The sequence below is a fragment of the Apodemus sylvaticus genome, chromosome 3, assembly GCF_947179515.1.
Source record: "Apodemus sylvaticus chromosome 3, mApoSyl1.1, whole genome shotgun sequence".
Lineage (NCBI taxonomy): Eukaryota > Metazoa > Chordata > Mammalia > Rodentia > Muridae > Apodemus > Apodemus sylvaticus.
Genome location: NC_067474.1, coordinates 46,895,524 through 46,919,663, shown reverse-complemented (window position 1 = coordinate 46,919,663; position 24,140 = coordinate 46,895,524). Strand labels below are relative to the sequence as shown.

Genomic DNA, 24,140 nt, shown 5'->3' with positions numbered 1-24,140 from the left:
ATGGAACTTTGTATTAGAAATTAATAGAAGCAACATGGCTCCAAATACTGAAAATGTAAGACAGGTTTCTTAGGTATTCCAGGCATAAATATTAGCTGTAAGGACCAACAGTGTGTTTCAGTAATGAGATCTAACAGAGTAAATCTGTAAACATATCTCTTTGACAGTTATATGCAAACCATTTTTTTAATCACAGATCTACTAAAACTCTCTGAATGTAAACCTCAAAACACATTGTAAAAGAAATTCTAAGTTACAATACAAAAGCAACAATTGTCAACAAAGTTATTTGGCTTAAAAATGTAGAGTAAAAGTCAAACATCTTAAAGCTGTTTTATGAAGACCTTTCTTTCTCTCTTTTTCTCTCTCTTTTTCTTTCTTTCTTTCTTTCTTTCTTTCTTTCTTTCTTTCTTTCTTTCTTTCTTTCTTTCTTTCTCTTTTCTCTCTTTCCTTCCACCCCTCTCTTTCTAGTCTGTGTGTGTGTATGTATGCACGCACGTGTGCAAGTGTGATGGGTCTCAAAATTTCCCAGGCTGGCCTCAAATTCCTGCCTCAGCTTCCCGAGTGCTTCTGGGCTGGCAAGCACATGCTGCCTATCAGGCTTGAAGATGTAGTTCTGACCTGAAATGTTTTGCATACATTTAATGTGCACATGTGTGCGTGCGTGCATGCGTGTGTGTGTGTGTGTGTGTGTGTGTGTGTGTGTGTGTGTGTGTATGTGTGTGTGTCTGCATGTGTGTGTGTGTGTGTGTGTCTGCATGTGCACACATGCCATAGCACAATTGTAGAAGTCAGAGGGAACCTGCGGGCCCCTTGCAGGTTCCAGGGTTTGTTCTCAGACTGCCCAGCTAGCTCTCAGTTGCCAGGTTTGGATGGTGAGTAGGTTTACCCACCAGGCCATCTTGTTAGCTAGAACTTCTTGATATAATGTACTGTGTTTATTTTTTAAAAGACTTTTATATAATAAGGATATTGAACTAGAGCTCTAAAAAGAAAAAAATGCAGATGAAAATAGCTATATAGAAATAATGGTATAAATATGAATTTATACAAAATGTACTATACTTCAAATATGTAAGGCTTAACATGAGTTTTTGTGGATTCCGAGTGTCCCACACCATGATTTTTATAGTCTCAAGCCATTCAAAAATCTAGAACTTCTAAGATGGTTTCACTTTTTTTTTTTTAAAAGCATTCATTTAGTTTCCTTAGACAGGGTCTCATGTAGCCCAGTCCATGCTGGTTTTACCTCTTCTACCTCACCTCCCAAGGACTGGGGTCACAGGCGTGGGCCACCACACCTGGCTTTGTATAAGCAGTTTAAGCAAACATGGATAACAATTTCATGTCAACTGGTCTGTGCTGTTGTGTTAAAAAACAATGAAATGTTCTTTGAGTTATCTTTTAAACACCTTTTAGCTATCTTTTAAGCGGCTATGAAATCTCCATATAAATTTTACCTTTTGAGATTTCAGAATGCTGCAATTTGAACCGGTATCAACCGGGATACTTCTGTTCAAGCTTAAACAGAAGTCACAAGAAAGACACAGATGTCAAAACGGTTTAAGTCTGGCCTATTCAATTACATATAGTCACGATTATTTTTTATGTGAAAAGTACTTTAGAATAAAAAATATTTTGGTAGAGGATATTATTAACAATATTGAATACCTAAGTAGAATTTTTGTGTTGGTTCCATTTTACCAATCTCTTTCGGAACGTACCCCTCGCTGCCGTGTGAACCAGGTACGGGCTCTGCGATGGCGACAATGCACACAGTGAGTGAGTTGTGGATGAGCCCTTAATTCGAGATAAAATCATTTATTAACCAAAGCTAGGGTGATTTTATTCCTTCCACATGCCCGAAGTAACTAATGCCGGGTCGCATTTCTACAGGCCTTGAAGAACTTCAACCACAGTGAGGTGTGAGAACTTGTAGCAGGCCTTTGTGGCTCTGCTGTACGCTGCTTTTCACCAACTGTTTTTATGATGGTAACTCCGAGACCTGGAGTGTGACTGGAAATGGGAATGTTTTGCTGTCTGTGACTTCGATCCGGAGCTGGCGTACCCTCTGGGAGACTTGCACGGGGATCTCGCTATGGAGTCACAGTGTCGTCCGTGGGATCTGGATTTCGCTCCGGAGCCAGTCTGCCTTTGAGGTGAGCGTGACTGTGATTTTTCTATCGACTTGGACCTCTTGGGTAAGGACTTGGATCTCGACCGTCCTCTAGATCCGGAATTCCTTCTCGGCGTTCTTGACTGCCTCGTGGAGGTAGACTGCCTGGGTAGTGATTTGGAACGAGATTTAGACTGACTGTAAGAAGATCGCCTGTGACGAGACCTGAAAGCACGCACACCATTAGAACATGAGCTTTACACAGAACAGCGGGTTAAGACAGCACTCCCTGACGGTTTGCTCTATATGACACTAAACCTGTGCTATGGTTTGAATGTGAAACATACCCCCAGGGCATTTGCTGTTTTTCCAGAGGATCTGGGTTTCCAGAGGATCCTAGCACCCACATGGTAGGTCACACAGTTCCAGAGACTCTGGCACCTTCTGGCCTCTGAAAGTCCTGCACACACTTGAGTCAATGACACACACACAGGTAAAAGACCCATACTGATAAAATGGAAAAAAAATCCTCCTCAGATTCAAGTCTGAGGGTCTTAGGGGCGGTACTAGATTCTGAGGGCTTTGACCTAACCAGTCGATTGACCCCTTGATGGGCTCATTGTATATGGCATTATCAGGTGAAGGTGAAAGGTGGGAGGTGAGACCTTCTTAGAGGAAGTGGGTCACTGGGCTGCTTTGAAAGCGCTTTCTTTCATCAGGCTGGTGGTGGTGCATGTCTTTAATCCTGGCTCAGGAGGCAGAGGCAAGAGATCTCTGAGTTCAAGGCCAGCCTGATCTATAGAGCAAGTTCCAGGACAGTAAAGGCTACACAGAGAAACCCTGTCAAAGAAAACTGAGAAAGAAAGAAAGAAAGAAAGAAAGAAAGAAAGAAAGAAAGAAAGAAAGAAAGAAAGAAAGAAAGAAAGAAAGAAAGAAAGAAAGAAAGAAAGGAAAGAAAAAAGAAAAGAAAGAAAAAGGGGGCCTGGAGAGACAGCTCAGTGGTTAAGAGAACTGACTGCTCTTCCAAAGGTCCTGAGTTCAAATCCCAGCAACCACATGGTGCCTCATAACCATCCATAATGAGATCTGATGCCCTCTTCTGGAGTGTCTGAACACAGCGACAGTGTACTTACATATATAAGATAAATAAATATTATAAAAAAAAAGAAAAAATAAAAAAAGAAAGAAGAGGAGCGAAAGGAGGGACAGAAGGAAGGAACTGTCTTTGTGTTTGTTTTTGTTTCCTATCACCTGTTCTCTCCCAGCTTACTGTCTGCCATGAACTGAGTGACCTTACCATGAACTCCCCGGGCGTGATAGATAGTGTGCCTCACCTCAGGCCCACAGCGATGGGTGCAGCCTCTCATGGAGCTGAGCAGTCTTTCCTCCCTAAGTTCTTCTTGTGCATGTTTATCATATGATGGGATGTCTGATTAGCAGGACGTGTTTTAATTAATGAGTTATTAATGACAAGACACTTTTTTCCCTTTTTTTTTTTTTTTTTTTTTTTTGCAGCACTGGGGCTGGAACCCAGGCCTGTGTGCTAACTAGATGAATGTCCTACCACCAACCTATACCTTTAACTTTATCATTCATGCTTCTGGTTCAAAGATAAGTAGCACATACGTAATATCTATTATACTAGAACATATGTTCAGAACGATTCTATATTGTACACCTTAGTTCTGCACAAAGTTCTGTATACTTAGACTAGATTAAGCATTTGCATTCATATTCTCTCTCTCTCTCTCTCTCTCACACACACACACACACACAACACACACACACACAACACACACACACACACACACACACACTTGTCTTTTTGAGACCAGGTCTAATTTGTAATTATTCTGTTCAACCTCTCAAGTGCTGGAATTATGGGAATGCACCCAACACCCAGCTGGGTTAAACAGCTGTTAACAAGTATAAAAATCAGAAGAAATTAAACTTATACATAGGAACAGAAAAACAAATTGTTTACAGTTCATAAATAATACTTGTAAGAGCAGTGGCAGCTTATGACGTGGTATGACAGCGAATGCCTATAGTCCCAGCATTCTGAGAGGCTGAAGCAGGATGATCTTAAGACCCAGGCCTACAAATCTATCTATCAAGAGAAAAACAAAGCCTTCCTCACAGCGTTTATAATCTGAAGGCATTAGAAATCAATCAACATAAGCAGAACCTGAGTTAAAATCCTCAAAGTTCAAAGATACCAAAACAGCAGGGACTTATGGTATTGTAGACCAATTCCTAAAATATGACTACAAATTCTCCTATTCTCCTGAAGTGATTGGCTGTCTTTATATTTAACTCTCTCTCTCTCTCTCTCTCTCTCTCTCTCTCTCTCTCTCTCTCTCTCTCTCTCTCTCTGTGTGTGTGTGTGTGTGTGAAGAGGGAGAGATGTATATGTATGTGTATGTGTATATGTATGTGCATGTGTATATGAATATGACGTTAGAGGCAGGGGTTGCACTCATGTGCTGGCATGCAGAGGCTAATGGAGGACATCAGGTGTCTTTGTCTACTGCTCAGTGATGATTAACTTTCTTTAAATTGTCAGTGCATCGGATAAGACTCCAAGAGATCAGTAAAAAGAGAACAGCAATTGAAAAATTCAAGCACTGAACTTAAAATTTAAAAGACACAGTGCTAGGGACAGAAACCGGGGTTCTGGCTTCTAAATTTTAACCTTCTAAAAGGTTAAGAAACGTTCTAAATAAAGGTGAATAAGTGAGGTAAATAAATAAAGGTAACAGCCTACGTGTTTTTCATTTTCCCTTTTCTTTTTTTCCGTGGTACTGGGGATCGAAACAAGGGATCTGTATACACTAGGCAAGTACTTGGCCACCGATCTTTATCAGCAGCTTTTTTTTTCTTTGTGTTTCTTTTATTTTTAAACAGGGTCTCACTAAGTTGCCAAGACAGGCCTTGAACTCTTGATCTCCTGCCTTATCGTCCTGAATAGCTAAGATTATAGGGCTCATGTGCATGGGGCCAGATGGAGACACTGAGGGTCTTACTCGATGGCTTTCCACTTTTTTCCTTGAGCCAGGGTTTCTCTCTGAATTCAGATCTCAGTAACTGGCTAGGCCGGCTGACCAGCAAGCTACAGGGATATGTGCCAGTCTCTTCGTCCTCTGTGCTGGGGTTTGAGGCACCAGGCAGCGTGCCCGGCTTTGGCATGGTGTGGGGGAACCACCTACCTGACTCTATAATTGTTGTGTTTTTCTTTTTTTTCCCCCTTTCTTCTTTTTGTTTGATTTTTCAGCCTGGGACATATGTGGCCCTGGCTGGTCTTGAACTCTACATGTTGCTGATGGTGACCTCAAATTCCTGAACCTTCTCCCTCTACCTTTTCTTCATCACCACCACATTCAGCTATTCAGATCATTCTTTAAGATCAGAATTCACTTTAAAACTCCACATGCCTATGAAAAAGTTAAAGCACTAAACCATAAATATTTAAGTGAATCTGGGCAGGACAATTCGGTTTCAATGACTGTTTCAATAGTATCACCATCTAATTTCCACTGTGATTTAGTATTCTCTAATAAAATAAATACCAATTCCTAAGTAGAAAAATAGACATCTTGCAAAGGTCTTTTCTTAACAAATGTACTATTTTTTGTCTCCTTTCTATATAATATGAGCACAGGTGTAAATGGTCCTTAATAATAATACATCATCAACTTATAAGAATATATTGCAGAATAAAAGGCCGAGGCACGTGGATCTCTGAGTTCAAGGCCAACCTGGTCTACAAAGCAAGTTCCAGGACACCCAAAGCTTCACAGAGCAACCCTGTCTTGAAATGCAAAATAGACAAGCAAATTGATTTAATTTCACCATCCCCCCCCTTTCATAAACCACGAGATCAGTTCTTTCAAGTTTACTCCCTTGCAGAAGTCGAGATTCTGAATGATTGGGTTCCTTTAGGAAAATTTCACTTATCTAAAACTCCTAAGCTTGGTTGTTTAGCATATATTATTTTGTGTGTTTCTTTAGGGGGTAGAAGCGTACTGTGCAGCCCGCACTTGGGGCGGGGAGGTATATATTATCTTTTTTATGTGTAAGTCTTTTCTTTTGGGGAGAAGAGGCTGAGACAGTTTCTGCCTCCCAATTACAGGGATTACGGGTGTGTGCCAGTATGACCAGCTACAAGGTATCCATCTACTTAACAAGTTAAAGTTAAGTCATAGTCCCCTGAGACTTAAAACAACCAATTAAAGGCACTGGCACATAGCCAAACAAATCCAGATTGAATAACAATGTATGGGCTAGGTATGGTGGTATATGCCTGTAATCCCAGTACTTGGGAGGCTGAGGATGAAGGATCTTTTCAAATTTGAGCCTGACTTGGGTTAAATCCTGTGTTCAAGGCCAGCCTGGATTCTTTAGGGGTCAGTGGTACTTCTGTAAACCCAGCACTGAGGGGTGTGGTGGACTGGAGAATGGTAGAGCTCAGGTCACTGGCCAGTCAGACTGGCTTAAATGATAGCGCTTCAGTTTAAGTGAAAGGCCCTGTTACCAAACACTAAGGTACAGAGTGATCAAGACCTGATATGAACCTCTAACCACACACATGCATGCACATGAATACATGTGCACAAACGAACATGTTCTTATAATGCACACAATCTAAATGACAATAACAAGACCCTGTCTAAAGATAAAAAAGTTTAAAGGGGAGGGGTATATAGTAGGGTTAGAGTAGAGTGCTGTTAGCATGTGCCCAGTCCTGAGTTCAAGCCCAGTGTCCGGAAAAACAATATATGATAGAGAAGAACTTATCTTTCTGCAAAAGTTACTTTATGCATAGTAAACAAAATCACCCAAGCACCCTGCCCCTACACGTCCGCAGTAATTCTTTAAAATGCTTGCCAGAAACCGTAGAAAATGAGGTCGCCCACCGGTTCTTTCTGTACTTACTCCTTCAGGCTGTCCGAGCGCCTCCGGTCTCTTCCCCACGAAGAACTCCGGCTCCGCGATCTCCTCTGGCTGGGGCTTCGGGATCGCCTGTGGTCGCTGGGGGAGCACAGGTGACGTTCTTTTGACTTCATTTGGCCTGGTGCTGGAATATGAAGAACAGTTCGCTACCTGAAACCCGCGGTAGCTGCCACTGGGTCCATATCATTTTCTGAAGGACTCTAAGTCAAAGATCTCGCAGCTGAAGCTCACTCTGCTAGGTAGGCAAGGGCTAACGGTTGGGTCGCTCACACTTACTTTTTCGGTCGCCTTGTGCAAACTGTATTTCAATTTGCCGGCCACATACCCACTTCCTGTTGAGGTTGTAAAGCGCATCTTCAGCGTCCCGAACATCTTCAAACATGACCAGTTGTTAAGGGCACTTCGGACATCAGACAGGAAATGAAAACATTTCTGGGATATTATTTACATGTGAAATTAAGTCAACAAGAAAAACCAAGTTGTGGCTTTAATATGAATAGCCAAAAAAGCTCTTGTATTTTATTATGGAAACAATACCCTCTTGTGATTAGAAACGTGAATATAAGATAATCAGTAGATACAATGTAGCAGAATAATTTGAAGCATGAGAAAACAATTAATCCCAAATTGGCCAGCATTATAAGATAAACTTTGAGGGCCTGCTCTTGCTTTTCAGAGTAAGGATCCATCACGTTCTCCCTAGAAATATCAGCATGCAGAAGCTTTTATTCTGCAAGTAAAAGTACTCTGTCATTTTTTAGTTATGAAATTTAGGAGAAATGACTCAAACAAAACCTCAACAGTAAAAGTAAGGTAAGACGGCAGGCTACTTTGGTCGTTTAAGGAAGGTGTGGGTTACTACTTGGGATGTATGTATGCTGGTCTCCTTTTATACAATATGCATTTTTTGAGCTTCCTTGTTTGTTTATTTGCTACTTTAAGAAAACTAGTAAACAGAGCCCAGCATGGTGGCTCATACCTTCAATCCAAACATTTGGAAAGCAGAGGAATCTTTTCTTCTGCTTCAAACAGGAAAACTGTCCTGCTGTTTCCTTTCAAACAGGAAAACTAACCGTTAGGGGCTCAAAGAAACTGGAGACAAATGGCTGAGGTGCCTATTATAAATGTCCTTTTTTTAATTAACATATCAAAGTGGAGGCTGCTGACACCAGTCTCTCAGTGTTGCAAGGATCTGCTGCAGAGTCATCCTGGCTGACCACTGGGACACCCTACCCTAATCAGTCCCGGAGGTGGCTGGTGTCCCTTCCCTTCCCTTACCCAGGCTTCCTTCCCTATATATTCCAGCCATTTTGACTCCATGCTGTCTTGATGCTCTTGACCTCTTGGCTCCTAGTCCATCCCCACCCCCACCCCACCCCACCCCACCTCCTACCATGGCCTATTTCAATCTGAACTCTTGAGGATGCCTGTTGTCTGTTTTCTTATCATATCTACAACAAAACTTGTCCTCAACCATACCTAGGAACAGTTATGTCCTCATTTTTCATTCAAAAAGAATCTGCAAACATCTGGAATCACGTCCACTGGTTTGAAATGCTCCACGGAACTTCGTAATCCAAAGCATTTGACCGCAAGCCTTACTATAATGGATAGTAGCTGTGTGAAAATGTAAATATCGGTATTTCAAGAGGCTGTTGACCAGCTCTCTCTCTCTCTCTCTCTCTCTCTCTCTCTCTCTCTCTCTCTCTCTCGGACAGGGTCTTGTTTTGTAGCTCTGGCTGGCCACGCTCCTTATGTGGACCAGGCTGTCACTGAACTCACAGAGATCCCTCTGCTTTCCATAAGTTTGGATTGAAGGTATGAGCCACCATGCTGGGCTCTGTTTACTAGTTTTCTTAAAGTAGCGAATAAACAAACAAGGAAGCTCAAAAAATGCATATCGTATAAAAGGAGACTGGCAACAACCTCTTGAACCTCGATCTTTTCCCATTAGGACTTGTAAAGTGGACTTTATAAATCCAATAAAAATCAGACTTGGGTTTGACTCCAGAACTGTGTATCAGCGTAAGAAAGCCGGTCTCAAAGATTGCTTTGTTCTTTGCTTGATAAAGGCTTCCTTCTTCGGGGTCGTCCATGGTGCCCACCCGGCCTCTTCACTCCTTGCTGCTGAACGCAGGCACCTTTTGCTTTGACTGCTTGCCTTACATTTAGCTAGCTAGGGAGGCGCTCACCAGGTGCTGTGGACTGCCTCAGATTTTCTGAGATAAAGAAACAAACATGTTTAATTAGACAATGTTGAGCTCATTTGTTCCTAAGTACATGTATATAAGCCCAGTCTGTAGTGTATTTGCGTGCACACATAAAATGAAGGATATTGAACATAAGCAAATCCTCGGGGGCGGCGACTGTAGAAGTCCAGTGGGATATAAACGTCTACTATGGGCCCATATCGGCCAAACTCACGACGCAAGTCCTCGGGCCTGGAGTGTTATAGAAATAAGGCAAAGAAATATAAAAAATTTGGAATAAACACTTTGTCTACAGAAATCCAATTGAAATGTCCAAAATAGTGTATTGCTGGGTCAGTGAGGGGCTCAGCTCAGTGGGTGAGGGTGTATGAGGCTGTAACTGGGCTTCGGCTTCTAGATGGGTTCTCTTCCACTCTTCTTCACCCCTTACCCTTCGATCCTCTAACACTAGATAAGAGAGAAGAAAGGATAGAGAGGAAAGAGAAGAGATCCCTGAGTAAAGTCAGGTGTCAGAAAGGGGGCGACATTATCGCTAGACTACTTCCTGTTGATTAGAAACATCCGGTTCCTGGGGATAAATTTGGTCTTTGCTATCAGGTTATGTGATTGCTTCTTATTCTTGTTAAATAGTGCACAACTATTTAACAAACTTCGACCAACAACAAACAGCCCACATCCCACCATACTTCTCAGGGCCCTAGGATTTATGAGTCCTCTGAAAAGTCCCAGAATTCCAAATGTCACACAATTGCAGAAGCCATCTGCAGCTCGTAAAAATCATGCCCCTGCTAGAGCATGAGGCAAATCCTAGTCAGCTGCTGTGGACAGTCTGAAGGATTCCCATATTCTATACCTGGGATTAAAACGGAAACATCTTCTTATAATATTTCTCTCTCTCTCTCTCTCTCTCTCTCTCTCTCTCTGTGTGTGTGTGTGTGTGTGTGTGTGTGTGTGTTTTAAAGAAACAAAAATTCTAAAATTGTCACTACATGAGGCTAAGCCTAAAGACCTGAGTTCAAAACCTGCATCCCATGGTGGAAAGAGAGAACCATCTTTTACAAGTTGTCCTTTAATCTTCAAGCACCAAGTCATAGGAAGAGGAGGAGGAGGAACACAGAGACACACACAAATGAATGTTAAAAAATTAAAAAGGAAGTGTATTATCTAAACTTCCCTTATCTAAAACTGTCTCTCATAACAATTATCTACATTTGTTTCTTTTGGGGGGTATGGTAGAGTACAGGAACTAAGTCTAGCTATGTAGACCAGGTTAGCATCGAACTCACAGTTCAGCCTCAGCCCTCCAAGTGCTAGGATTGCAGGTTGTACCTCGTGCCTACTTCATATGCAGTTTTGAAAGGAAAAGAACATCAAAACAAGACCACTCTCAGTCCTCTTGATCTTGGAGACCCTGGTTCAGGGAGTTTGGATTAGTGACCTGGGAGTCCATACTTTTTATAGACACTCCAGGTGGTTGTTAAATTTGCTCAAGCTCAAAAAGCCTGACCCAGTGCATTCTACCTTTAAAAGTTACTTCTATCACAAGACTTGATGGTTTCATTTAAGAACACACTCACTTGCCTCTCTATAACTTCATGCTTATTCTAATTTTGTTTTCAGAAAGGAAGGATTAGAATCTACAGGAGTCTCAAAATTATTTCTTAGTCTCTAACAAAAGAAAAATGTGTTTCTCCATATAACCAAAAGCAAAGTAACTACTTTATTCTTATATTTGATGGTATTTTGAGCCTCCAGTATATCTTCTACCATTATAGCATGGGACTTTACCTAAAGAAAAGATAGGAGAGAGAGAAAGAGAGCGAGAGAGAGAGAGAGAGAGAGAGAGAGAGAGAGAGAGAGAGAGCACATAGATAGGATAGCAGGGTTATAGGGAGAATGGGTAGCTGTTGGTGGTGGGGGGGCTGTGAGCTGGAGGGAATTTTTTGGGGTGGGGAACCCACTGGTTTCCAGATGCTTATTTAGACTGCCTTTGGAGTTTCCTTTGTACCCGACAATAGCAGCATCTGTCTTTGCAGAGCTACAATTTAGCTGAAGTGCAACAAGTTTAGCAGGGCTGGGCGGCAGTCATACACACAAGGAGTGCTCATCTGCAGCCGATTTAATCTAACTCTGTGGTTGCTTGTAGACAGATTATTCTGTCTGTGAGGTCACTGAGCTAGCAAGTGATGGCGATGGGATCAATCACTAGTCTCTTATTAATCTCTGTAGCATACAGCCTCAGGGAGCTCACAGGTCAAAGCACGGCTCAGAAGAAAGAAGAGTGTATCAGAACAGCGCAGCAGAGGAAGGCTCAAAGGTCTGCTCCGCCTCCAGCAAACGGAAGGAGGCTGCTGTCAGTAACAGGAGTTAGACATTAGAAAAGAGCTTGGCGAAAGACAGAGAGATGGACGGACGAACAGACGGACGGACATGCTTCCTGGCGCAGGGACAAGGAGTGAGATATAAGGCAGCATTCAGAAAGCCTGGGGGTATGCGAGCGCTATTAACCAATTTCTCTTAAGACTACACAATAGTATGTCTGATTTTTAATTAAATTTGACAATTTTAATTTAATATTATTGGATGTTTGTGTATATGATGTGAGTTTGTGAATCTGGGCATGCACCTGCCAAGGCATCATGTGGAGGTCAGTAGACAGCTTTTAACAGTTAGTTGGGGGGGGGGGGGTGCTGGAGACATGGCTCGGTGGTTAAGAGCGGTTAAGAGCACCAGCTCCTCTTCTGAAGGTCCTGAGTTCAAATCCCAACAACCACATGGTGGCTCACAACCATCCATAATGAGATCTGACACCCTCTTCTGGGGTGTCTGAAGACAGCTACAGTGTACTTACATATAATAATAAATCTTTGCGCTGGAGCGAGCAGAGGTCCTGAGTTCAATTCCCAGCAACTACATGATGGCTCACAACCATCTGTACAGCTACAGGGTACTCATATACAGAAAATAAATAAATAAATCTTTTAAAAAATTAGTCTTGAAAAAAAAAAAAGAGTTAGTTCACACCAGACAGTAGTGGCTGCATACCTTTAATCCCAGCACTTGGGAGGCAGAGGCAGGTGGATTTCTGATTTTGAGGCAAGCCTGGTCTACAGAGAGTGTTCTAGGATGGCCAGGGCTACACAGAGAAACCCTGTCTCGAAAATGGAAAAAAAAAAAAAAAAAGAGTTAGTTCTCCTCTTTCACGGTTGGATCCGAGTGCCTTTTTCTGACGCGCCATCTTGATAGCCCAGTCTATCAGTAACTAAGGCTAGCGGCTTCTGTACTGACATAAAGATCGATCTGACATTACTAGGCATCACTCTATGCCCCAGGCAGTGCCTATTTTATGGCACACTTTATTTAATGTCGTTTGGCTGTCTTCTCAAATCCTCTATTAGCGTGACAATGTCCTTTTCCTTTCTTCATTCAATAACTCAGAAGAAATGGGTCTTCTAAAAAAAATATGGCTCCTGTGTACCTGTGTATCTCGCCCGATGCTCTCCCACAGACCATGGGGATCGCCACCGTGAAACCTAGAGTGGCCCCAAGTCTAAAAACCAAGCCTTGTTCAGCTGCTCTACAAGGTGTGGTGACAGCAAGCCAGGTTCCAAACACCTGCTCTACAAAAGTGAGACCAGAGATGCATGCCAAGAAACACCACAAACAACCTTCCCCTGCATGCCTCCATCCCGGTGCAAAGCACCGACACCACGGACAGCACGTCAGCCATGACAGCACGTCAGCCATGACAGCACGTCTCCTCCAGAAGCCAGCACCCCACTGCAGTGTTCACTGAGGAAAGGCACTTAGCTTGTCCATAAGATAAGGACTTACATGGCAGTTATAAATATGTTTGAGGTACTCAAAAGATTATATATAGGGGCTGGAGAGGTGGTTCAGTGGTTAAGAGCACTGACTGCTCTTCCAGAGGTCCTGAGTTCAATTCCCAGCAACCACATGGTGGCTCACAGCCATCTGTAATGGGATCCAATGCCCTCTTCTGGTGTGTCTGAAGACAGCTACAGTGTACTTACATAAAACAAGTAAATTAGTCTTAAAAAAGAAAAAAAGAGACTAGTTGGAAAAAATAAGCACAATTCCAGATATGAAACAGAAGCTAATAGGGAGAAAAAAATCTTTGAAGAAAGGCCAAAGAAAATAAGTAAAAAAAAAAAAAAAATCTCAAGAAGTCGAACAGAAAAATATCACCAAGAGATTTGATCAAGCAGAAGAGAAGGTAAAGAAACGGATTGCTCAGCCAAGAAAACACTAAATCTAAAACAAACCAACTAAGAGCACAATACCCAGGAAATCTGGGACACTATGGAAAGACCAAACCTACAAAGTGCAGATGTAAAAGAGGGGGGAGAAAGCAGGTCAAGGGCTCAGGAAGTATTTTCCATGAAACCACAGATGAAAACCTCCTCAATCTAAAAAAGGAGGGGCCTATCTAGGTACAAGAAGCATACAGAACGCCAAATAGGATCAGATAAGACCCTCCCCTCAACATATAATAATTAAAACACTAAATGTAAAGGGTTTTTAAAGGGGGCACCAACAGCTTCAAGAGAGAAAGATCAAGTCACATATAAAGAATTACATCAGAATTACAGTACGTTTTTAAGATTTTCTCTTTCCGCTTGTTTGTTTGTTTGTTGGAGACAGGGTTTCTTTGCTTAGTCATCCTGGCTGTCCTGGATCTCAGTTTGTAGACCAGGATGGCCTTGAACTCAGAGAGACCCACCTGCCTCTGCCTCCGGAGGGATTTTTTTTTTTTTTAATTTACTTTGACTTTCTGTGTAGAAGTGTTTTGCCTGTAGGTGCGTTGCTTGTGTGTCTAGTTCTCAGTGAAGCCAGCAGAGGGCTTCAGATCCCCTGAAAGTGGAGTTAGAGACAACTGTGAGCCGTCACATGGATGCTGGGAATTGAACGCAGGCCATCTGGAAAAGCATCGAGAACTCTTAACTGCTGAACCATCTCGCTAGCCACCAGCACTTGACTATTCCATGGAGACCACAAAATCAAGAAGGCCCTGAACTGATGCTCTACAAGGTCTGAAAGACCCAGCCCTCTAAACTCAGCAAAACATGAGTTGTACTTAATGGAGAAAGAAAACTATTTCACGATAAAAACAGATTTGAGGCATTTACCTTAAATCTAGAGGTAAACCCGCTCTACAAAGGATAACAGAAGGAATGCTTTAGCATGAAAAGACGATCGAACGCTCCCAAGAAGGCACGAAATCTAAGAAGTCTAAGAAAACAGCACCATGATAACAAGAATTAATAAACATTGCTCAATAACAGTTCTCAATGTTAATGTTCTCAGTTTTCCAGTAAAAGGTTACAAACTAACATGATCCATCTTTGTACTACCTCCAAAAACACCACACCAACTAGAACAGATACCACCTTATGGTAAAAGGATAAAAGATATTCACAAGTAGAGGGGACCAAGAAGCAACCAAGTGCAGATATTTTAATATCTGACCAAATTGACTTCAAACCAAAATTAGTCAGAAGAGGTAATGAGGGGTACTCTATGTTCACTCAAGGAAAATCTGCCAACAAATATTCCAATCCTAAATATATAGGTACCAAATGCACTGCAATCTGCTTCATAAATTAGGTCTAAAGTCACATACTGACCCTCACACAGCAATAGTGGGTGACTTTAGTACCCAAGTGTCACCAAAAGACAGTCCATCTAGACAAAAACTAAAAGGAGACACTCTGTAGTTAAAGGCATCACAGAGTAAATAGATCTAGCATAATCTACAGCACACTCACCCAAACACTAAAGAATGCACATTCTTCTCAGCAGCCCATGGAAATTTCTCCAAAACTGACCACATATTAGGATACAAGGCAAGGTCTCAACAACTATAGGGAAACTGAAATAACATCCCCCGTCCAATCAACCCACCAAAGAATAGGCTGTAGTATATCAACAATAATAGGAATGGCAGAAAGGACACAAACTCATGGAAACTAAACAACACACTACTTAATGAAAACTGGGTCAAGGGAGAAATCAAGGAAATAAACAACTTCCTAGAATTAAGTGAAAGCAAATAATACAGCATCTGTAGACAGTGAAGGTCTTCCTAAGAGGAAGGTGTATCACATTAGGTGCCTACATCCAGAAGATGGAGTGCTCACATATTAACAATGTAATGATAAAGTTTAGAAAAAGCCACAAGCAACACTCAAAGTCAAAGCATTTCCACTAAAATCAGGACCAAGGTAAGCTTATATTCTCTCTCCATTACTGTTCTGAGGCAAACGAAGATGATAAACAGGATACAAATACAAAAGGAAGAAGTCAAAATATCCTTTTTACCAATAATTTTATAAATAAAGGACCCTAAGTATAATCCACAGGAACCTTCTACAGCTAATACATCTAGTGAAGGAGCAGGGTACAAAACTGCATGAAAACCAGCAGCCTTCCTATTACAAACAAATACACTGACGGAGAAATAAAGGAAATAGGAAATAAAGGAAAATGTCTTGGGAGGGCTGGAGAGACAGGGAAGGGGTCAAGGTCACTTGTTTTAATAGAGGTCCTTGGTTCATTCTCGGGTCCACGTGGCAGCTCACAATTGTCCATGACTTCAGTTCCAGGGGATCTGATGCCCTCTTTTGATCTCCTTGGGCACCAGGCATGCACACAGTGCACAGACATACATGTAGGCAAAACACTTGTACACATAAAATAAAAACAAAAACTTAAAAGAAATCCTCAGATAAATCTAAGGAAGTGAAATACTTTAAAACTTTAAGAAATTGAAGAAGATACTATGAGAAAATATCTTCTATGTTTATAAATTGGTAAATTAATATTGTAAGATGGCTATCCTATCAAAAGCCATCTACATAGTCACACAATCCCAGCACAATTCCTCACAGGACTGAACAACATGTATCAAACTTCATATGGAAATCTGTAAAAACTAGAGCAACCTATAACATTTTTTAAAATTATTATTTTATGTGTATGGATGTTATACCTGCATGTTGTCTGTGTGCCGTGTGCATCCCTGGTGACAGCAGAGGTCAGAAGAGGGCATTGGATCTCCTAGAACTGTACTTATAGATGTTTGTGAACAGTCAGTGGGTACTAGGAATTGAACTTGGGTCTTCTGGAAGAGTAACTATACTCTTAAATGCCAAGCCATTTCTCCAAACTCCTAAAGCAACCTTTAACAATAAAAGAACTCCCGACTGCATCACCATTTCTGATTTTAATTTTTACTGTACAGCTATAGAAATAAAAGTAGTGTGGTATTGGCATCAAGGGAGATAAACAGAATTGAGGACTCAGATATTAAGCCCACCTAACTATAAATACCTGATTTTTGACAAAGAGGCCAAACATACACACACACACACACACACACACACACACACACACGAAAATAAAGACAATATCTTCAACAAATGGTCCTGGTCAAACTGGATTCACTGCATGTAGAAGAATGATACTAGATCTCTAGTTTGCAGACAAAACTCAACTCAAAGATCAAGGGTCTCAACAAGAGAGCTGATACCCTGAGTCTTTTAGAGGAAAAAGTTGCAATATGGTTGATCTTATAGGCACAGGAGGAGCCTTTCTGGACAGGACCCAACTACTGACAAATGAGACCTCATTACACAGAAAAGCTTCTGTACAGCACAGGACACCATCATTCCAGTGAAGAGGCAGCCAACAAAACGGAAAAAAAGATTTACCAATCGCATATCTAAGAGATGGTTAATATCTATGATTTGCAAAGAACTAAAAAACCCTACCTATCAAGAAAACAAATAACCCAATTAAAAATTGGGGTACAGAACTAAACAGAGGGTGGCTGAGAGATGAAACACAGACTACTGAGCAACAGTTTAAGAGATGTTCAACACCCTTAGCCATCAGGGAAGTGCAAATTAGAATGGCTCTGAGGTTTTATGTTACACCAGTCAGAACGGCTAAGATTGAAAAAAAAAAATGACAGCAGACGCTGGCGAGGAGTCAGAGGAAGGGGAACTCTTAGTCACGGCTGACTGGAGTGCAAACTGTCGCAGCCACTGTGGAGATCAGTGGGGGTTCGTCAAGCAGCTGAGAATTGATCTGTCTCAACATCTAGCTGCACCACTCTTGGGCATAGAGACAAAAGACTGCATCCTACTATGGAGATAACAGAGGACCCATGTCCAGTGCTGCTCTAGTCACAGTGGCCAGGAAGTGCAAGCAGCCTAGATGTCCATTTACCGAGGAAAGGATAATGAATATCATTTGGCCGTTAAGAAAAATAAAACCAGAAGAGTCTTCTAACACACACACACACAGAGAGAGAGAGAGAGAGAGAGAGAGAGAGAGAGAGAGAGGGAGAGAGGGAGAGAGAGAGAGAGGGAGAGGGAGAGGTAGAGGGAGAGGGAGAGGGAGAGGGAGAGGGAGAGGGAGAGGGAGAGGGAGAGGGAGAGGGAGAGGGAGAGGGAGAGGAAGAAGATCTAAATGAAACTGCCAAATACTGATGGAGACAGAGCTCCAGCTGGACATCTCTTGTCACCAAACGAAGCTTCTAAAACCAGGAACGGGTTCCATCTGAATGAAAAAAAGAAATAGAAAGGAAAGAAACAGGACTGCTCCTAGGTGTGATGGAGGAGAAGGTTTATGGCAGATATATGGGGGAGCACAGCCAGAGGCAGAGGAGATTTTATTATTACACTTGTTAGTAAGAAACCTATCTGTAGCCGGTGGTGGTGGTGCACGCCTGTAATCCCAGCACTCTGGGAGGCAGAGGCAGGCAGAGTTCTGAGTTCGAGGCCAGCCTGGTCTACAGAGTGAGTTCCAGGATAGCCAGGGCTATACAGAGAAACGCTGTCTCGAAAAACCAAATCCAAAAAACAAAACAAAAACAAAAAAAGAAAAGAAGCCTATCTGTTTTCCAGTGAGAGACAGATAAAGGATGGATCTGGATGGGGGAAAAGGTAGGCAGGAGCTGGAAGGAATAGAGAAGGGGAAAACCATAATCAGAATGTATTAATGTGAAGAAATGTATTTTCAACAAGAGAAAAAAAGATAAAAGCAATTTGCCCATAAACAAATGAACTGGGAAACAATCATCCTGAGTGAGGTAATCCAGACTCAGAAAGTAAGCATTAAATGTTTTCTCTCATACATGGATATTAGCTTTGAATTTTTAGATATGTGTAAGTCACTTGGAATTCCAACAGAGGCTATGCAATTAGTCAGGGGCTGCGGGGGACGAGGGGAATTTTAAGGAAGGGAAATAGAATATCATTTTATAAAGGAATAAAGGGGGAAATGGACCAGGAAGGATTAGATGGGAAAGGGAGGGGCAGGGGCAGGAGAGAATCTGAGGGGGGATAAGTAACACCAAAGGCTGTCTGACAAAGCGGCATGAAAACCTACCTGCTACAGTAGGATTTCCTAAAATGTATACATCCACAAAAGGAGTTTAAGTGGATTTACCCTATAACAGGGGAGGAGATATGCCAAGCAGACACCATAAACTACTAAATAAAACCCTCACTACCAAGAATAGGTTACCCCTTTCTGAGTTACTGGCCAATGGGATCTCACAGTCCAAACACCCACCCCATACATAAAGCATTACAGGCCACTGCCATGCCATTAGTTACGCTCTAGAACCAACCTGGCTGCAACAGTACACCCAGAGGTAAGGCATGGCAGAAATGTTACAGATGTAGCCAACTATGTTTTTACAAGTTGGATAAAGGTCTCGTTGTAATTGAACGAGAATGGCTCCCATAGGCTTCTATATTTGAATGCTTAGTTCCCATTTGGTGGGCTGTTGAGTAAGAGTTAGGAGGCAAGGCTTTGTTGGAGGAAGTGTGCCCCTGGGGGTGAGCTTTGGGTTTTCCTAAGCCCACACCAGGCCAAGTCTCACTCTCTGTGCCTGGTGCTGTGGGTCAGGATGTGAGCTCTCGGCTACTGCTTCAGCACCCTGCCTGCTGCCATGCTCCCCACGAAGATAATCATGAGCCAGCCTCTGAAACTGTAAACAAGCTCCCAATTAAATGCTTTCTTTTATAAGATGCACTGGTCATTGTTTTTCTTCATAGCAATAGGACAATAAACAAAATAGTCCTGCTCCAGGACATGGGACCCCTGGGCTTGCTGAACAGATAGTCTAGCTGAACTAGTGAGCTTTGGGTTCAGTAAGAAACCCTGTCTTTAAAAACAAGGTAGAGAATAGTAGAGGAAGACCCCTGACCCCTACCCCTAGCTATATATACATACCCAACCCCCATACATACACACCTGACCCCCATACACACACACTTAAAAAAACATATGAAGAAAGAAAACCAGCCAAACACAATTCTTTACAATCTCATTTTATTTTTCTTCTCTTTCTCCTATCTTCTTTCTTTCATTTTGAGACAAGATATTTAAAGGTGTGGTTTCATGTGTCTATAAGAACAATCGGGGATCTATAATAAGACCCTGCCTTACCCTCACACTCCCCAACTACAAAAAACAAACAAGCAAAAAAAAAAAAAAAAAAAGACAGGGCCTCATGTGGCCCAGATGGGACTGAACTCTGGATCCTACTGTTTCCCAAGTGCTGGGATGGACCTCCACTCTGCTTCCAGTGTCATTATATAGTCATATGTATATGTGCATATGTATATACATGTATATGTATAATTTAAATCATATTACATTTAAATCATATTATATGTATAATTATTTTCTTCATAGGTATACTGATATTTCAAAGCTAACAAAACTGTCAAAGTAACATTGTTAATTAACTTAGATAAACATTGTACATATAATTGTTGATACAGGTTTTCTATGACGGTTCTGCTACAACACCATTCACCTCCTATACAATTTTAGGTAAGCTACTTACTGTGGTGGTTTATAAAATGCTTGGCCCAGGTAGTAGCACTATTAGAAGGTGTGGCCTTGTTGAAGTAGGTGTGGCCTTCTTGGAGGAAGTGTGTCACTGTCGAGGTGGTCTTTGAGACCCTCCTTCTAGCTCACTGGAAGACAGTCTTCTGTTTGCTTTCAGAACATCTTTCAGCTCCTCAAGTGCCATGCTTGCCTAGGCGCTGCCATGCTTCCTGCCTTGACGATAATGGACTGGACCTCAGAACCAGTAAAGCCAGCCCCAATTTAATGTTCTTATAAGAGTTGCCTTGGTCACAGTGTCTCTTCACAGCAAAGGAAATCCTAACTAGAACAACCCCATAAGCCTTAGTTTCATATCTGTAAATGGGGTTAATAAAGAACACACAGATTCTAAACTGGGTTAAGTGGCAGAGGGTGTCATTCCACTACTCAGGAAGGACAGAAGGATCAGGAGTTCAATATTATCCTTATCTATATAGAGTGTCCCAGGCAGACCCAGGCTCCATGACTCCTTTTTTGAAAACAAGCAAGCGAACAAACTCACACCATATATAGTCTCAGGAGACTACAGCTGACGGATGGCCATGAGTTTAAGTGTAGCCTACACCGCATGACGGCATTCTATCTCCAAAAACTGAAATAAAATTCAAATGTACATACAGTGTATTGGTTAGCTTTATGTTGACAAGCTAGAGCCAGTAGAAAGGAGGGAACCTCAACTGAGAAAATAAGATCAGGCTGTGGGTAAGCTGTAGGGCATTTATTTTAATCAACCACTGATTGATGTGGGAGGGGGCCCAGTCCATTGTGGATAGGGCACCCCTGGGCTGTGGTCCTGGGTTCTATAAGAAAGCAGGCTGAGCAAGCCATGTGGAGCAAGCCAGTAAGCAGCACCCCTCCACAGCCTCTGCATCAGCTCCTGCCTCCAGGTTCCCACCCTGCTTGAGTTCCTGTCCTGACTTCCTTCAATGATGGACTGTGGTGTGAAAGCATAAGCCAAACAAACCCTTCCTCCCCAAGTTGTTTTGGTCATGGTGTTTTATTACAGCAATGATAACCCTAACTAAGACATACAGGATGTCAAAAACTAAGTAAGGTAATACATGCAACGTTTTTAAAAATTACATTTATTTTATGCATGTGTGTCTCTGTGTGTGTGTGTGTGTGTGTACACACGTGTCACATGCCCATGTGGAGCTCCAAGGACAACATGAAGGACTCTACTGCCTTCTTTACCTTAGGGATTAAGCTGAGGTTGTCCGGCTTGGCCACAGTATTTGAGCCTGCTGAACCACTTCCCTGGCTTATTCAAAGGTCTTCACAAAGGACCTGTCACACAGTGACTATTAATAAATTCTAGGAACTATTATTCTCTTAATACAAGGTAGTCTCAGTTCTGATTACCTCTCCAGTGGCAAGCTAAAAAGTGACAAAAGAACAGAAAATAGAATTAGAAACTCTCAGTTATCAGTCTCTGCACTTGGTGGAGGACTACCTGGACCCAAGGTTGGTAGTCACACGAAGACACATTCTTATTTGTTTGTTTCACTTTATGGAAGCCAAGGCCTCCTGCATTTAAGGAGAGCAATCTGCTACTGAGCGACATGCTCAGATATGTTTTTAGTATGCATAATGTTTGAACATCTGAAAACTATGAAACAGCCAATATTTTATAGTTTCTAGATCTACAAAAATGGAAATTCACATTATCCAACTTAATACATCTTTATTTAGTTATGGTGTGTGTGGATGTGGCTTATGTGAGGTCAGAGGACAACCTGAGGGAGTTATTCTCTTCTTCCACCATGTAGGTCCCAGGGATAGAACTCAGACCCTCAGGCCTGTATCTTTACCCATGAAGACACCGTGCTGGCCTCTTACGTAACTAGTCATGCTAATGTTTTAAAATTCGTTCAATGTACATGAAAATCCAGGTTTTTGACTTCTCTTGAAAGTAAGTTGAGGGGCTGGATAGACGGCTCAGTGTTAAGAGCACCGACTGCTCTTCTGAAGGTCCTAAGTTCAAATCCCAGCAAACACATGGCGACTCACAACCATTCGTACGTAATGAGATCTGACGCCCTCTTCAGGTGTGTCTGAAGTCAGCTACAGTGTACTTACATATTAATAAATAAAAATTAAAAAAAAAAAAAAAGAAAGTAAGTTGAGGCAGGTTGCGGCAGGGGTTGGTGGGTGTGGAATGTGCTCATCATCGCAGCTATGGGGGAGGCTGAAGGAGGAAGAGAGAAAAGCCAAGTCCTGGTTAGGCTACAAAATCGAGCCGATGTCCCAGTAGCTGCAGCTCTGTAGGGAGCCCAGAATGTACAGTCTCTGGGTTTGAGTCTGTAGAACTGAAAAGAGTGGCAGCCTGGCTTCCCATTGGACGGCACACCTCATCTGCCACAGCCGCACCCTTCTATTATGTCTGACAAGCTGGAACCCCCACTGTCCGTATTGCTCTGCCTCACTCTTGTGGCCACTGGAGTTGGGAATCTCTAGGGTTTCTTTTGTAAACATGCCACGAAAGACCTTGTGCTTACTGTTTAAGTTGTTTAACTGATTTTTTTTAATGTACCCAAATATTAATTTTGCTTCCTATGTAATAATGTCTTGATAAACAGGCTAAGAGAAGAACCTTAAAACCCAGGCATCTTTTAAAATTCTATTAATTCACAATCTATACTGGTGACATATATTTACAGTGATTACATTTAAAGTACTTAGTTCTCCTAAAAGTAAATCATCAGCTTGGCGGTGGGGCTCACCTGTAATCCCAGAACTCGGGAGGGAGGTGAAGGTAACAGGGTCAGAAGTTCAAGGTCATTTGCCTGTGTAGGGAATTTGAAGCCAGCCTGGACTAGATACACACTCTCTCTCTCAAAACAAAACATACATTATGATTACTCCAGATAACTAGCAAGTGATGGAGCTGCGTACATTTGTGCCTGTTTAGGTCCAGGTAACTCCTTAAAACCCTTGAACTTTAACTTTTCCTTAGGTGGACAAGATCGCAGAACTAGAAGGGGGGGTTAAGAAATTCCGATGAAAATTAAGGTGTCTATTAATGTCACGCCTCCCATTCTCTCTGGCTTCTATTAAAGGAAAACGTGCTATATGAAACAAAAGGTGGGGGGGTGGGTTCTTCAGATTAATGCCTGGCAACCATCTGGACAGAATTTTCAAAGAGGGATGGAGGAAATAAAGACTTCCAGCCTTGAAATTGACTCCTTAACCATGGTGAACCCTAAGACTGTTCCCAGGACTCAAAGAAAACCATATAAATCGAACTGACTGGTCTTGTGTATATTAAATTTGGGCCACAAGCAATGTCTGAACAGTGCAGAGGAAATTGCAAGGCCTAAGGTGCGCATCCTGAGGAGGAGACAGCCCCAGTTCCTCCGGAAGGTTAGTGGGCGGCGCCTGCAGCGTGCAGGGACACCAGAGCCAGGGCCAGCACTGCCAGCACGGCCGAGCCACGCAGCCCGCACCTTGACACCCGGCCAACACTTTGATATCACGACCGCACCCCAACACCTGACCCGCACCCCCAAACCCACACACCCCAACAGCCCGCAGTGACACCCCTATGACACCTGGCCAGCATTCCCAACACCCGGCCCCAGCACCCCAACACAAGACCGGTACCCCGACACCCGGATGGCACCCCGACAGCCTGCATCTCGGCACCCAGGGCACCCGGGCGGCATCGATATCCAGACAGCCCCCCACTGCCCAGCCCTCACCCTGACAACCCGGCGCCCCGGCCGGTACACCCGCGGGGTCCCGTCCTTTCTCACCTGGTGGCGTCTGCGACGTTCCTGACGAACAGGGAGGTGTTGGGGGGCCTGGTGTAGCGAGACATGCCGCTCGCGGCCCCGCTCCCAGCCGCCCGCCGCGCCCCCTCCCGGGCCGGCCGCGCAGCCGCAGACGCGGGCGGGGGGCGCGGGGCCTGCGCGGCCGCGCGAGCACAG

The 24,140-nt window shown here is 42.8% G+C and overlaps 1 protein-coding gene across 2 annotated transcripts; it reads right to left on the bottom strand.

The window, feature by feature from the left end:
* Positions 1–436: 436 nt before the first annotated feature.
* Positions 437–24,031, bottom strand: Srsf12 (serine and arginine rich splicing factor 12). 2 transcript variants are annotated; one of them, XM_052176215.1, is made up of 5 exons: positions 23,967–24,031; positions 9,406–9,510; positions 7,346–7,449; positions 7,052–7,193; positions 437–2,341 (listed from the first exon to the last, which is right to left on the bottom strand). In XM_052176215.1, the coding sequence occupies exons 1-5, from the start codon at positions 24,029–24,031 to the stop codon at positions 1,972–1,974; spliced, it is 786 nt and encodes a 261-aa protein (XP_052032175.1). In that variant the 3' UTR covers positions 437–1,971. The 2 variants fall into 2 exon arrangements, with proteins under 2 accessions (XP_052032175.1, XP_052032176.1); XM_052176216.1 differs by having other exon boundaries at positions 437–2,281.
* Between the last annotated feature and the right edge of the window lie 109 nt (positions 24,032–24,140).